General features: G+C 44.6%; 1 protein-coding gene across 4 annotated transcripts in view; it reads right to left on the reverse strand.

Annotated features, from left to right (window-relative positions):
* Positions 1 to 14,599, reverse strand: part of SLC67A2 (solute carrier family 67 member 2) — a 114,826-nt gene extending 100,227 nt beyond the window's left edge. For 3 of the 4 annotated variants that reach the window (XR_014967833.1, XM_085622599.1, XM_085622601.1), the window contains exon 1: positions 14,210 to 14,599. Coding sequence is in view for 2 of the 4 variants with exons in the window: in XM_085622599.1 (XP_085478725.1) it covers positions 14,210 to 14,296 (87 nt within the window). In the remaining 2 variants the exon portion in view is untranslated. Of the gene's footprint in view, positions 1 to 13,527; positions 13,641 to 14,209 lie in introns of those variants that run through there. The other variant, XM_085622600.1, reaches the window with a different exon arrangement.
* Between the last annotated feature and the right edge of the window lie 384 nt (positions 14,600 to 14,983).

Here is a 14,983-nt window from a genome sequence, read left to right on the forward strand (position 1 = left end):
GGGGCACCCTCTCACTTAGAACCAAGAACCCTGCTTTCAGGACTGTTAAGGCCTGCTATAGGGGTGACTTATAGGTTTCAAGTGCAGTGACCCTTAAATATTAGTAAACCTATATTTTAAGTAAGTGGTGCATGCACAATCTTACACAGGCTGCAATGGCAGGCCTGTAGGTTCCATTTTGCATGGCCTCTCATGGGTGGCATAACACATGCTTCAGCCCATGGAAGGCCTCTGGGGTACCTATGCCCTGGGTACATGGGTACCATATACTAGGGACTGACAAGGGTACCCCAGTATCCAATCTGGAGTGTACCTAGTACAAAGCATTACAGTTTAAGGAGAAAGCAGATAGACTGGGTTCCTGATTAGCAGAATCACAGTCAGACTAGTCAAAAATCTGCTGAGCACCAGGCAAAAAGTGGGGGTAACTATGCAGAAAGATCCTACCTTCCTACAGTTAGCCTGCTGCTTCTTGCCTGGGAGTGAAAGGACTGGACTTTACTCTCTATATCGTGCATCTCTAAAGGTTCTCCAAGGGCTTGTTGGGCATGCCTCCTGTTTCTGAAGTCTTAGGCATATCAAAGAATTCACCTGCATCTTGCTACTAGCACCTGGGCTCCTCTGCTGTGAGTCCTGCTTTGCCGAGGGGTGCCAGAGTTTGACGGTGCAGCAGCGGTAAACATTTAGGGCCCAATTCAGTGTTTGATGGTGCGGCGGCGGGCCCGCCGCCGCACTTCCAACCCAGCATGAGGACCTCCCGCCCTATAATTACTTTTTGAGTCATTGGCAGGCATGTTCTTTGCCGTTCCCACAGTGGGAACGTCAGAGGAAGTTCCAGCACAGCATGGGCTGAAAGGTCCATGCTGTGCTGGAACTTCTGTGCAATCACACAGTGTACATCCACAAGGCGTTAGACACAAAGGGGTCCGGGTGAGCCCTCTTTCTTTCCTCACCACCACTGTTTTCATGGAGGGAAGACCTCCATGAAATCAGTGGCAGTGACGAAAGTCGTTAAATGCTTGGCAGGACACAGACGGTCCCGCTAAGCATATAGATACCTCTGGACCGCTGCCCCACCGCCAAGGAATCGTGGTTCCCTGGCAGAGTCAGTGGTTCCAGGGCGGAACGACCACTAGGGTTGCAATGTGGCGGTGGCAAGACCGCCACCGGGGCACAACCACAAGTCTGGCGGCCCTCTTGCCGCCAGACTGGTAATCAGGTCCTTAGTGTCTACTACACCTACCCTGACTAGGATTGTGGTTCCTGCTTGGACAGGGTGCATACCTCTGCCAACCAGAAACCCAATTTCTAACGGAAACCACATTAGCAAAAATAAATCAAAAGTAATGGTTAGAATGATCCCACTATGACAAATGTGTTAGTGCATTAGAAGTTATAATTTTTAAAAAAAATAAAAAAACAAAGGGAAATCTATGAGTCAGGGCTTTCCAATGGGACCAGGGCAACTTTTCTGGCAGACCTCAATGTAGCAAGGATTGGGTATGGCCAAGAAATGCATTCACAGCTAAAAATCATTTAGTTTGGCAAAGCTGGATTCTGGAGCCAACAGTTCAGCAAGGTTGGATGTCTTCTTTTCGTGGTACTGCTGTAGCATCATCCTTCATTCTCAAAAGCTGCATGCAGAACAACATAGAAAAAGAGAGCACTGATTTTTCCATGGATAAGCTTGGAAGCTTGCCCTTGTCCTTCAGAGGCTGTAAAATTTTAAAGTACCAGCTTTATCAATAACTTCTTTCTCGATGCTCCAATTGTCTTCAAATTTCCATGATCAGGTCTTAGTATACCAGCCAAGACAGTTCAATGAGAGACATGCTTCACTCTCTTTAGAACTACACACAAATATATAGTTCAATCTATTCTGGTCTTGTTGGTGTTCTACAGGTCAGTAGAATACTGGTCCTTGGAACTTTCCCTTCTTCACATTCCTGCAAAAGGTAGTACACATAAGTGGGTACTTCTACTTGAGTTCCGAAAACACCTTTCTCCTTGTAGGGTGCACTGGCCCTCAGAGTAGTTATCTGAAAGTGATTCAAGAGGAAGCTTAAGTCAGTCACTTGACAGTCCTCTTCCAGGGATCCAGTGTCCCTCCACGAAGGCTTTTTAGGTCTCACCTACGCAGCAAGCATGCGCTGCCTAGGAAAAAAGAGCTTTAGCAATCAAGTCGGTTTTGAGGCCAAAAACATGCACGCGTTGCATTGCTTTCAATGGCAAAGCGTGCACGTTTGGCAATTCCCTTGCGGGAGTGAGCAGCCGCGCCATATGTTAGCAATTATCGCGCCTTGCTGCTCGCTCCCGCAAGGGAATCCGGCTCAGATCCCCTCCTCTCTCTCTCCTCGCTGCCGCGCGAGGCGCGCGCGCTTGTTGTTATTGAAAGCATGTGGACACATTTAAAAATAAGAATTCTGCAGCCTGAACATGATTTCCATATACTTGCAATCAGAGGTGCAAATAAAAGGTACTATCAGCTTTGAATTACTGTAATCTAGAGATGTAGTTTAAATAATCACGAATGCCCAAAAAAAACAAGGACAAAGATTTGAAAGAAAAAGCATGCCCAAAGTAAAAGTATTACCCGGCCAGCCTTACACTGCGGTATATTTCTTTTTAGGCAAATAAGCAGACGTGACCACAAAAATGAGGTCATCCGCAGTGTAAACGAGTCAGTGACTTAAGTGAGCTCACCCACTGCCCGAAGCTTCGGTGGTAGGAAGTGAAATTTGAGTGACAGTTGACAGACGAACGATGAAAAAGGCTGACCCACAGAGCCTCTATACATGCATGTACAGATTTTTCTTACTGCATGAGGGCGACGGAAAGCCGCAGCTGTCGCTAGGCTAAACCTACAAATAACGGCCAAGAACATTTATTTTGGATACATTGGGATGCCGCTGAAAGTGGGGAATAACTATTGGAAACTTTGTTACCACTGGACAATTCTACGCCATCACGTGGCAACTGTTGGGATGTGTGGCGTCACTTTTGCCACACCTTCTAATTACTGCACGCGCATGAATGCCACGGAGCACAGGAAATGGTTATTTACTCAGACCCAGAGAATGTTTCTGCTGTCAGTCATTGGGTCCTCTTTTGTGGGCATGGTAAGGTAGAGATGATTAGTCAAGGAAACACAGTACATCTTTTGGTGATACGGAGTATAACGCACGTATAACGCACGTCGTCACTCAAGTACAGGCAGCATACATGGCGCTGTGTGAAGTCACAGGACTGTCTGTGTACCTTATGTTTTACGTTAAAAGTAAAGATTGCGGCTCTGCATCCCGACGTTAACATGAAAGGTCATTGAAACAAGACGTGTGTCTAGTTCCAGTCCCTTAAGATTACCTTTAACTAATGCTTACATATATAAACCTCATAATCCACAGCTGTGACATCATTACTGTGAATTAAGGGTTCACGGTCAATGCTAAACATAAAACCCATGCAAACGTCCAGTTCTACCAAACACAGCCAGTAAATAGCAGATAGAAGCACTTAACCCATTTATGTGAATCGCAAAAAAAAGCTAATTTACATAAACCATCATTTGGTTAATATCACATCGAAATTATATTACAAGTTATGGAATATCCTAGACCCATATCGCTACCTTTGGGATCTGATGGCATTTATTACAAAAAACTCAGACACTGAAATCTTGTTTTAAAGCCCCGGTCATACCTGGTTGTCATTGAGGTACTTAAAATGATTTACATATTTAAAAAAAAGGAGAAAAAAAAAGAAACAGGTGCATCTGTACATGGTACATAAAGTTAAGGGCGCATTTCTGCTACAGTTGCTGGGTTTGATTACCATTGGGGTAAACACACAGATGTAGTCTGAGAAGGCCAGGATCGATAATACAATGATGCATTATATTAAGATACCATTGAAATTTGAAGTCAATTTCGCAGCCTAAATATCTCAGCCCAGAATTAGTAAAGTGATGGATCCTGGGTTCAGGGCTCATAGCATCCAAACCTGCGCTCTAGGCGCTACATGTGTACTTCACAACCACTGAAGTTGGTGGGTGCGACATTGGGCTGTTAACAACATTAAGGCAAAGTTCAGAGCTGGGGTGAAGCTATCAATGGTGCAGCAGGTTGAGTGGCACCGGGGCCCATGGCTTCCAGGAACCGCTGCATCCCAATTGCGGCATATTCTTCCTTTCCTTAGGGCCCATGACACCCTTGCTATGCCACTGGTTTAGAGGCAAGGATATACTTGCATGAGATATTGCGCTAGAGTCTTTCAGACCTATCAGAGGCTTCCTTGACTTTCTGCTGGCGACTGGAAAGGCCTGTCTTTTTTAGGTATCGACCTCCTGCAATCACTTCAGCTTTCTTCAGGTTTAGTAAAAGCTTGTGAATGTGGAGCTCACACAGGATTGGCCTTTGCGTCTGGCTTTAGTACGCAATTGGCCAAAGGCGTGTGGATGTCCCAGCTTCTTTTGAAAGGTTTACTCCCAGAGCGTTTTGCTCTCGGGAGCCAGCAGCGGCGCGCAGGGGCCATCTGGCTTTAATCAACGTGTACACGCTTGTTTCACATGTAGGATGTGGTTGTAATAAAACGTAGCCACTGTGTCCTGGAGTCACGAAACCTCTGTGTCCTGGAGTCACGATTTTTAACAGGGCTGTTACGCCTAACTTTTGCATTTAGCTACGAACAGTGCCGTAATGTTTTTGCCTACAAGGAGGGACGGAGTTGTCAAACTTCTTGTGGGGATAGTCACGCAGTTGCTTGTTAATTTAACGCATACATATGTAATCCACAAAGTGGCACTTTTCGTTTTGCCTGCCTCTGCCCAGTGCTTGCATGCACCTCGGCAGCAGCCTGTAGCTACATTCAGAAGGAGACTTCTTAAGACCTGGCTATTTACCCAAGCTTATAACTAGACTCTATTGACAACTAACACATGAGGCCCCAGCAAAAAACTTCTTAAGTCCAGCGCCAAGAAACCACTCGGTGTACGAGCGCTTTCTAAGAAATTTTAACATAACATAACGTAACACATTCAGAATGGTTAAGCATATGCTGGCGGGGACTGTGCATGCTGGTGTAGCAACAGATTTGCAGAAATCTCTAAAGGCACAGGTTTGGCATGCAGCTGAATTGTGCATCCTCTACCACTTTGACAAGGTTTTAACTGGTGTAGGAGCTAAGGAGCTGGGATGGGATGATGACGGACACAGAGCGCGGGCTTTTTAAAGATCACTCTCATGACTTCTCTTTCAGAGAACAGCTGATCTATCAGTCACTGTGACGGCTGTGTCTCTGAGTCCTACGTGTGCGCCCTGGTGTTTGTTGGACGCCACATCCTCTGCAGTCCAGCCGAGCTGGCACGGCTGCCTTCCTATTTGGTAGCAGTGCTTGCTTTTTTCAGCGCTGGTACCCAGTGCAACTTACATTTTCGAGCTCCCTCCTGTTTTTTCTGGGTATTTTTTTATTTTCTGCTCTTTGAAGTGCCTTAACAACAAGCGGAAGCCTGCGCCTCCCTCCACCTGGTTCGCACTCTGTAAAACTGGGACCCAACTTCTTCATAGCTTCACTCGGTCTGTCGACAGCCCAAATAACACTGCGGTCTCTGTTGCAAACCTCAGGACTGCTCCAAAGGTCGGCCAGCTATTATGTTGCAAAGTACGGCGATGCCACAGTAATGCCCGATTGTGCGCTGTTCAAGTGCTGAATAACTCCAAAGAGAAGGAAGGTGTAAATTGCCGCCACCAAACCCAGCATTCTGTATGTTCTTGAGCGCAAGCCAGATGTCCCCCACAGCATTGCCTTGCCCTAGAGCTGTTCATGGTCAGGCATTCAGAGCACACCGGCTTAGGACAAGCCTACTCCCATTAAACCGGTTTGCATAGTTTTAGACACACTTACATTGGGGCATGCACTTTGATCACCAGCACATCTAGTTAATGGTTGCCCTCTATACCACTACGATGCAGACTCTGAAGGGACGGATTTTGAACAGAAAACTACCATCAGTTAGAAACCTATGCAACCGCTTTCTACGTGCACACCATTGAATGCCTGCCGCATCTCAGCGCCTAGCAGCACTGCTATATGCACAAAGCTTCTGTGTTAAAGAACAATAGATGTTGTAGCACCCAGTATAAAAAGTGCTGCATTGCTAAATACTTATAAGGTCCCAAAGGCGAGACCTATTGGCTATGCCAATGCTTGTTCTATCTGTCTCTGTTCGAGGAGCATTCTGGGACTCTTAATTTATAGTTGTCACTCGCTAGTGATCGGGGTCTTACTCCATGACTATCAAAGTAGAATTTTCACACAGTCTTCACTTAGCGTTGCAGTACTTCCTTATCACAAAAAGCACTGTTCCTTGGTTATCCAAGGACGGTGCAAAGAAGAATAGTCAGGCTCCACCCCTAGAGCTCTCAAAGCCCATCTCCAAGTTCACCCCTACTAATCAAGGACAGGCCTCTCATGATCAAACCCAAACACGTCACTCTAGTGTCACTTTTCAGCAATAACCTCCTTGCAGTGAGGTATCAGCATAACTCTGGGAGGGCCTTCTTCAAAGTGATGCCCAATAAAAAATGGGAGAGATACGTGATATTAAACATATGTGTTGGACCCAATATCTTTGGCGTGGTTTTTCACCTACCTACTTTTTGCCTTCAATCCTGTTTTTGCTTTGTTTTTGCTGGCCTTAGGACTCTGTGCACTTTACACCTGCTAACCACTGGGCTTGCTCCCTAAACCATGGCAACATTGGCTTACACTTAACGGCATATTTAATTTATCTGTAAGTCCCTAGTGAAGTGGTACGACACATGTCCAAGGCCTGTCGATTATACTCTGGTTTCTCTTCAAACCGAATAAATCCAACTAGTGGGCATGCAGCACCGATTGTGCCACCCACCTATATAGCCCTTTGAACAAGCATACAGTCTGCCATTGCAGCCTCTGTGAGCACTTTTAAACTGCCATTTCGACCTGTCAAAATAAGTCTTTAGCCAGGTACAAACATTCCTTTTTATTACATATAAGTCACCCCTAGGGTAGGCCCTAAACAGAGCATAGGGCAATTTGCAGTGTATTTAAAAAGTAGGACATCTACTTTTAAATGTCCTGGCAGTGAAAAACTCCTAAATGCGTTTTCCACTACTGCGAGGACCGCCTCTTCTATAGCATAACATTGGATTACCTGATTACACTTAATAAGTGATACCTTTCAATTGGGAGCAGGTAGGAATGTCAAGCTTGGTATCTAAAGAATTGCAATTTAAAACCCTCTTTAATGTAAAGTTGAATTTTAAGTCCCAATTCTGAAAAAGCCACTTTTAGGAAGTTATCATTTTTTTCCCAATCATTTGGTGCCTGCAGTCTGTATCTTGGGTCACATGACTAGGTGTAGCTAGTAGTTGCTCTTTGAGAATTTTTTCAAGACAGTTATACTGTAATATTCAGTCCATTTTTGTAATCCCCTGCTTGCTTCCTAGCAGTGTCTACAAAGAATCAAAATACTACCAATCTGGTCAAACGGAAGCAGTTCAGAAAAATGATTGCCCAAGTGCACACAAGTTGGCCAAATGGCAAGCCGGGATTACAAAACGTGTCTCCTGGTTCCATATTTCCAAATAGTACAGTAGACCACAACTAGGGTGCCAGGAATTCTGATGGCAATGCCAAGCGGAAAATGTCACTCTCTGATGGGCCCTGCCCAGCTGTAGAACGTAGTGTTTATTTCCATCATATTTAAGTGAAATATTAAAGCTGATATTCGATGTCAAATATACTAGTTCCATGGCTAAAACGTACCTACTGAACCAGGACCTGTGGCAGTGGGTACTTATTGGACAGTATGAATGGTAGATACTGATGTCAACTACTGGAGTTTTAAAGCTTACAAATGCCATTCCATTGGCACATCAGAATCCATTTTATAAATCTGCTGTTCAAAATTTGCAATAGCGAGCAGTAGATGATAAAGAGATTACAGCTCAAATATATTATGAATAGCAATCACAATCGATAAACTCATTGTTCTGCTGAGTTATATTTTAAGATGGCTTGCTTTAAAGGCTGGGGATTTAGAATGAAACACCCAAAATCTGCTACGCGACTCACAGTTCCTCTGCTCCCCAACAAATATCTCCTAATGCCTACTTCCTATGCAATGTGTCTCCACATATACAACGTGTCTCCAAAGGCACTAAGTAACCTGTGAAGTGATAATGCAAAGTTGGCTTTGCAGCACTAAACCATGGCTTTGACGCCTAGGGGAGGGTGCACCCCTCACCTGAATCCCACAGTGTCATATCTGTGTGGCCCAGGGTAGGGAACTCACCTCACCTGGACCTTAAAGAGCTAGACTATTGACCTGAGGCCCAGGGCAACTGGACCCCCTCCCATGGGCCTTGCAGCAATAGACCAGAGCTGTGAGGCCCAGGAGATGGGACCACCCTATCCTGGGCCTAACAGTGCTATAACATGGCTAGGGGCACAGATAAATGGGCCTACAGATCCTGGGCAGCACTAAACCATGGCTTTGACGCCTAGGGGAGGGTGCACCCCTCACCTGAATCCCACAGTGTCATATATGTGTGGCCCAGGGTAGGGGACTCACCTCACCTGGACCTTAAAGAGCTAGACTATTGACCTGAGGCCCAGGGCAACTGGACCCCGTCCCATGGGCCTTGCAGCAATAGACCAGAGCTGTGAGGCCCAGGAGATGGAACCACCCTATCCTGGGCCTCACAGTGCTATAACATGGCTAGGGGCACAGATAAATGGGCCCACAGATCCTGGGCCTCACAGAACTAGCCTATAGTTATGGAGCCCAGTGGGAACTGCCTACCTCTCCCCCAGCCCTCGCAGCTCTGGGTCATGATGGGAAGGTGTAGGGAAAGGAAGCCCCTTCACCTGTGCTTGCACCACTAAGCCTCTGCTGCGCAGCCCAGGAAATAGGGCTCCCCTACCCTGTGGCCTGCTCTCCTGGGCCTCACAATTCTAGTTCATGGTTGTGACGTCCAAGGTAGTGGGGTGCCCTATCCTAGGCCTTGTAGTCATGGTCCAGTGCTATGAGGCCTAGGGGAGATCAGCTCCCTCTCCCACACCTAATCCAAACCATTCCACACAGTGAGACAAATATGTATATATTACCTACCGGTGGTTGCCGGTAGGTGGGTAGAGTCAGGGCCTAGTTTCCATAGGAATAGGGTTTTTTAATTTGCCAATTACTTTGGCGCCGCTTGATGAATCTTCACAAAATTTTCAGAACTTATACTGTAGTCAATTCAGCTGCTGTGTTGAAAGTTTTGGGGTGATCTATCCAGCAGGGGCCAAGAAAAAAGGGGGATCCCAAAATGTGTTTTCCAAATGTTAATTCCCATAGGACCTTTGAACTAACCCTGGGCAGGTAACTCCGCTCCGCCAGCGGAATTTGCGGAGAATTGCCTACACCGCACTCCGTTGCGAACGGGGAGGTAGGCAAAACTCCGACTCCATGGCGGAGCGGAGTTAACCAGCCTCTCCACCCTCCCAAAATATGTAAAATTTTAAAAAGAAGGCCCTTACCTGCGTGGCTGCCTACTCCCCTGCCTGGCCACTCTCCTTCCTGCTCCTCGCGTCCTTCTTCAATTAAAAAAACCCTATGTTGTACATCTTGGGCGTGCGGAGCGGAGCTCCACAGAGTTTTTTTTTCAAACTCTGTGGCGCTCCGCGCAGAGGCATTATGCCAGCTCCGCCCACCCTTACTTTGAACACACCTACAGCCCGAACTGCTGGATGGAATTACACCAAATGTGTCAGAAAACTAGATCTTGGGCTAAAGATCGTGTTTATTTTAATTTGGTGTAAATCCATTCAGTAGTTTTAAAGATATTAAAGGGGGACAAAATATAGATATCTGGGGACGTGGATCCAAAATTAAGGACTTGTTGATCAGAGTGGCAAAGAAATATTGGGATTGGCTGGCTGCAACATGACAGAAAAGTCGCTGCCACTATGTTCTTTCCTTGCATCGGACCGGTGAGGAGAAAATACATCTAAAAACATATAGAAGGCATCAAGATATAGGTATCCTGACCCCAGAGGACACATAGAGGGGTTCCTTAGAGACCCCTTATGGGCAAAAAAATGCCCTTTTATTTTTTTTTGCAGGCCGATACGTGGATTTGCGGGGCTCAGCGCTGCCCCCCTTGTAAACTCGTGGAGGATCCGCGGAGCCAGAAAAAAATTGAAAAAAAAAACCAATGCATCTAACCCCATGCAGCGTGCTAAAAAAAAAACTATAGAAATTCACAGAAAAAAACAACATGCTGCGTGCTAATAAAAGCAATAGAAATTCACTGAAAAAAACTAAAGGTTTCAGGGATGTTATAGTTAGGTTCTGAATTTACTCGCACAAAACCAGAAAAATACAGAAGTTATAGTTATACTTATCTGAAGAAACTATAACTCATACCATTAAATAACTTAAGGCAACGATTCATAATTGTTTAACATAAGTAGAACAATAAGTATAACTATAACTTCGAATTTCTCTGGTTTTGTGCACGTAAATTCAGAACCTAACTATAATTTCCCTGTAACCTTTGCTTTTTTCAGTGAATATACATATATAATACAATTTTAAAATATATGTACTTATTTTATTAGTGTTATTATTTATATTTTGATTATTTTCCTGATATCTGCACCAGAAAAGTTGATTCTTGCAAATTCGCTTCAATAATAGTTAGTTGATGACCCTTCCTTGGAAGTTATTTTCTGTGATTTCATTGCCTGTGATTTTGTATGCAAACTAGAGGCACATTCCCTTTCTGCCTGGGGCCCCAAAAGTCCTAGGACAGGCCCTGCATGATTTAGGTACTCTTCACACGATCAACAGGTGAAGACACAATATCAGACGGTGAACACAATGTGATTTGGAAACCTTTCCAAAATTTAGGTTTTCGGCCTGTGTGTCGAGATATTGCAGTTTGCTACCTCCCCAGGACATAGTGGCAGGCTCTTCCTGCATGTTTTGGGGGAGGATAGGACTAGTGGCTACTCAGGCTGTGCTAGGGGGAACAGCCCCACTAATCCACCATGGCCTTGCCTACTACAAGGCTGCTCAGGCCTTAATGGATTCAAAGTCTCTCCCACTTCTTGCCCTGCCCCCTCTCCCTGTCGGCTCACATAACAAACATTCTTTCAAGGTTGACAAGTCTGATGATGCCCTGCTGAACAAGGGACAAATTAGGAGGGGACAGAGTGCCACCACTAGTTTTTGAAAAAGGACCCTGTTCTCTTCACAAGTAGCTGAGAGATGTCACTTTGTGCCCCAGCACTGCAGCAGCTTGTATTTCCAAATACTATGCGTGTAACCTGACCTTGAATGTTTGTAAACATCCATCCCTCTGGCAGCAACACCTTTATTTGTTCAAATGTCCGAAAAATGGGTTGTGTTTAATCTATTATCCCAGATCCAATCCACTAACCGTTGCATTTTTTTTTGTTGCAGATTTATATAGCGCGAACTTGACCCAAAGGTAATGGAGCGCTTTACATGAGCACCAGTTACGGTTTTTTAGGTCTCGCTGAGTCAGCGCGCATGCGGTGCTTGGAGAGACTTTAGTAGGTGAGTTTTCAAAGTGCTGCTGGCTGGAGACAAGCTTGCGTTCACGCGAGCGTGCACGCGCGCAGCCGGCAGCTCTGCAATGTGTACAGCTGCGATCACTTTCACTTGCGCAGCCTACTTTCACTTTTCGCGCGCGCGCACACACCACTCGCGTTTCTTGTTTTGAGTTGCATCTAGATTAACGAGTTTGGATACAACACATACTGCCACTGTGGTACGCAAACCTGGTAAGATTGAAAGGAGCATATACATTCTCTGCGTGACTGCAAAAGACAATGCAAGAAAAAAGTTACAAGCCTTGGCTTGTTCTGAAAGGTGCTCTCCCTGATTACAGGCTACATCTCTAATGGCCCTGTCAGCAGTGTTTGACACAACTGACCATGTTAATCTTCTTTCTAGATAAAAAGCCTCTGGGCTGTGACCAAATATCAGTATGCTTGTTTGAGTCATTCCTTACAGTACAGTCTAAACCCATTTTTTTCGCCCCATTTAAATCAAACACTAAGCTAGCAACATGTGGTGTGCCACAGGGATCTATAGCTTCACTATTGCTTTTTAATATTTACATGCCCTCCTTAGTGTCAATCTTGAAGGATATTGGTATACAACCCTATATGTATGCCCATGATACTCTGAGGATTTTCAAACTTTAACAGCCATCACTATTTAAATCTACTTCCAACGACAATCATTCCAAACTGACTAATTCCCTTACCATCATTCACCACAGAATGGCACATTTGTTTTCTAAAACGTGACACCTCAAAAACTGAGAGACTTATCACCAGAGACTATGTTCAGAAAATGCAACCTTTAATTTGGTCTGGAATAATAGGCCCTTCCCACAGCCCTCTAAGACTGAAAGGAATCTGACCATATACGTGGGTGTCAAACTTACATTGGGGCATCAGAGGACTACAGAACGCTACATTACAAGTGCATTGTTCTGGTACCTAAATTTGGTGAGAAAAAAAAAAGATCTCGTCCTACATTGACAGCAATCACAGTACACCTATTGTCCAGACATTAGTTCCATCTCCTGTAGATTTTGGAAATGCTTGCTGTTTGGGTCTCCCTGCGAAACAACTGAAACACCTTCAACTATTCCACAATGCAGTGGCGGGCCTCATCACCAGGACTCCTCGACAGCATTACATTATTCCAGTGCTTAGTTGCCCATCAAGAAAAGAATTATACTTTAAAGTCGTGGCAATAGTACACCAAATGATCCATGGGACAGCCCAATGGTTTCTTCATTCACAATGTGCTATAAACAAGCCGATTCGACCCTTGCGTCCCAAAACCCAGAAGTAACAAGCATTGGCATAGCCAATAGGTCATGCCTTTGGGACCTTATAAGTGTTTATTTATCCAGCACAATATCCTTGGTGCAACAACATCAAGTGTTGCATGACTAAACACTTATAAAGGTCCCAAAGGCGAGACCTATTGGCTATGCCAATGCTTGTTTTTGGTAGGCACGGGGAGATTAAGTGATTTGCCCAGAATCACAGGATGTGGAGTCGACCCTGAGGCTCGATCCTTGGTTTCCCAGCTCCAAAGTCGGCAATCTAGCCGTGAGACCACACCCTCTCCCTTATTGTATTGCTTAATGAACTGTACATGTGTGACATTTCTGTGCTTTGAAGCGGGATAAGAAACACCGGCGCGAAAGAAAACGTGTATTAACAGCAAGTTTAATGTTTAAAATATATATATTTTTTAAACTACACACACCAGCACATTTTGCATACCTAATAAGAAGAGTTTAAATATGCAATTATCAAGTGTTTCTTTTTTAGCTATGAAGTTTAGATACACATTAATAAGTGGAAAAATGCATGTAATTTATGAAAAGTAAAACCAAAAATGTTCTTTGTGCTTATGTTAATTTATTACTTTGGTAAAATAGGTCTGACCTTTGTAGTTCGAATGATTACACGGGCATGACAACACCATGTAACTTCCCTTTCTGTGATGCATTATGAATTACATATGATGCGATTGTTCGCTGTTCGCGCAACGAGTGAAAATTTTGCAAGGGTGGTAAGTCTGAAACCTTTAATGTCAACAATGCAGGATGAAGCCGGACATCATTGTGGCTGGGTGAAGTTCTTTAGAAATGGAAAGGAGACTGCGAGCGCGCTTTACAGTCATTTAAGTGAACGTGGCCGCCATGGTGGAATTAGACAAATTCGTATCTCCTGGAACATTAATAAGAAGTTTGGCACTATGACAGAGATATCCACCCCTCTTTCTGATTTGAAACACATTACTTTTTACAAAGAACAAGACTCTGTCCTTTCTTCAAAACCAGACGACATCCAAAAATACTTCGTAAAGGCTTAGTACTTGAAAATCGGCTACATTATTTGGTGATATTGGCATAGTATAGAAATGCACCTTTTGAAAAACATTTTTCTCTTTTTGTCTATTTTTAAGCTTCGCTAAACTACATCGAATATTTCGGTAAAATATGGCTTCTGCAACAGCGTGGAATTTATTGACGGGGTTACTTGCGGATCATTCAGAATCCTTCTTCCATTTCAATGCTATTAAATAGGGTGACACCAAAAGCAATGGGAACATTACGATACTTACCAAAAACCCCACCGCATATAGACAGCTTATGAAGCGGCTACGCTTTCCTCCTGGAGTGAAAACGATCGCTGAAACCTTGGTGTCCATTAGAAGAATGTGTTCTTTACTGCAACATCGACATTCTGCAGCTGTGATTATATAGCCGGATATCAGCAATCCAAATGCCTTTGGCAATAGCAACACAAGCCACCCATGACTTGGCTAGGAAGCAGCAGGGATGGACGCTTATTGTTCCGCCCACAAAGATCCTGTAAACTAGACCGCACCTGCTTCTCATAGCTGTGGTCGGCGTGCTAGTTGAAAGAGGCTGCTGCGCATTCTAGTGTTTATCACACTCTCCCGGCGCTATTACAGCAGCAGTAGCACTGGCAGCCCCCTCGCCCTGTCGGGGTAGCACACGCAACAAGAGCAGTACTTATGCTGGGAGTATAATTTATGTAAAACAGTTTCCCAACTTTTTTGAGAAAAGTCAAACGTCCTGGAAGGGTAACCTATCCATGCCAAATTCTATGTCAGGACCGGAGGCTCCGATTATGCTTCTCATTCCTGTACTAGGAAATGCTCAGCAGCCAATCATTACAGTAAAAGAAATAACACGACAATACCCATGAACACACTGGGTATCACCTGATAACCATAGAGAATCCCCTATAAAAGGTCCATAAGAGAATACCACATCCTCTTTCTTTGCTGCTCCGCAGCCAGTTAAGTGCTTTACCTTTCATTTGCCATATTGCCTTGCACTGCATTCATTTGCTTTATTACGCTGTGTTT

The sequence above is a fragment of the Triturus cristatus genome, chromosome 8 (assembly GCF_964204655.1).
Source record: "Triturus cristatus chromosome 8, aTriCri1.1, whole genome shotgun sequence".
Classification (NCBI taxonomy): domain Eukaryota; kingdom Metazoa; phylum Chordata; class Amphibia; order Caudata; family Salamandridae; genus Triturus; species Triturus cristatus.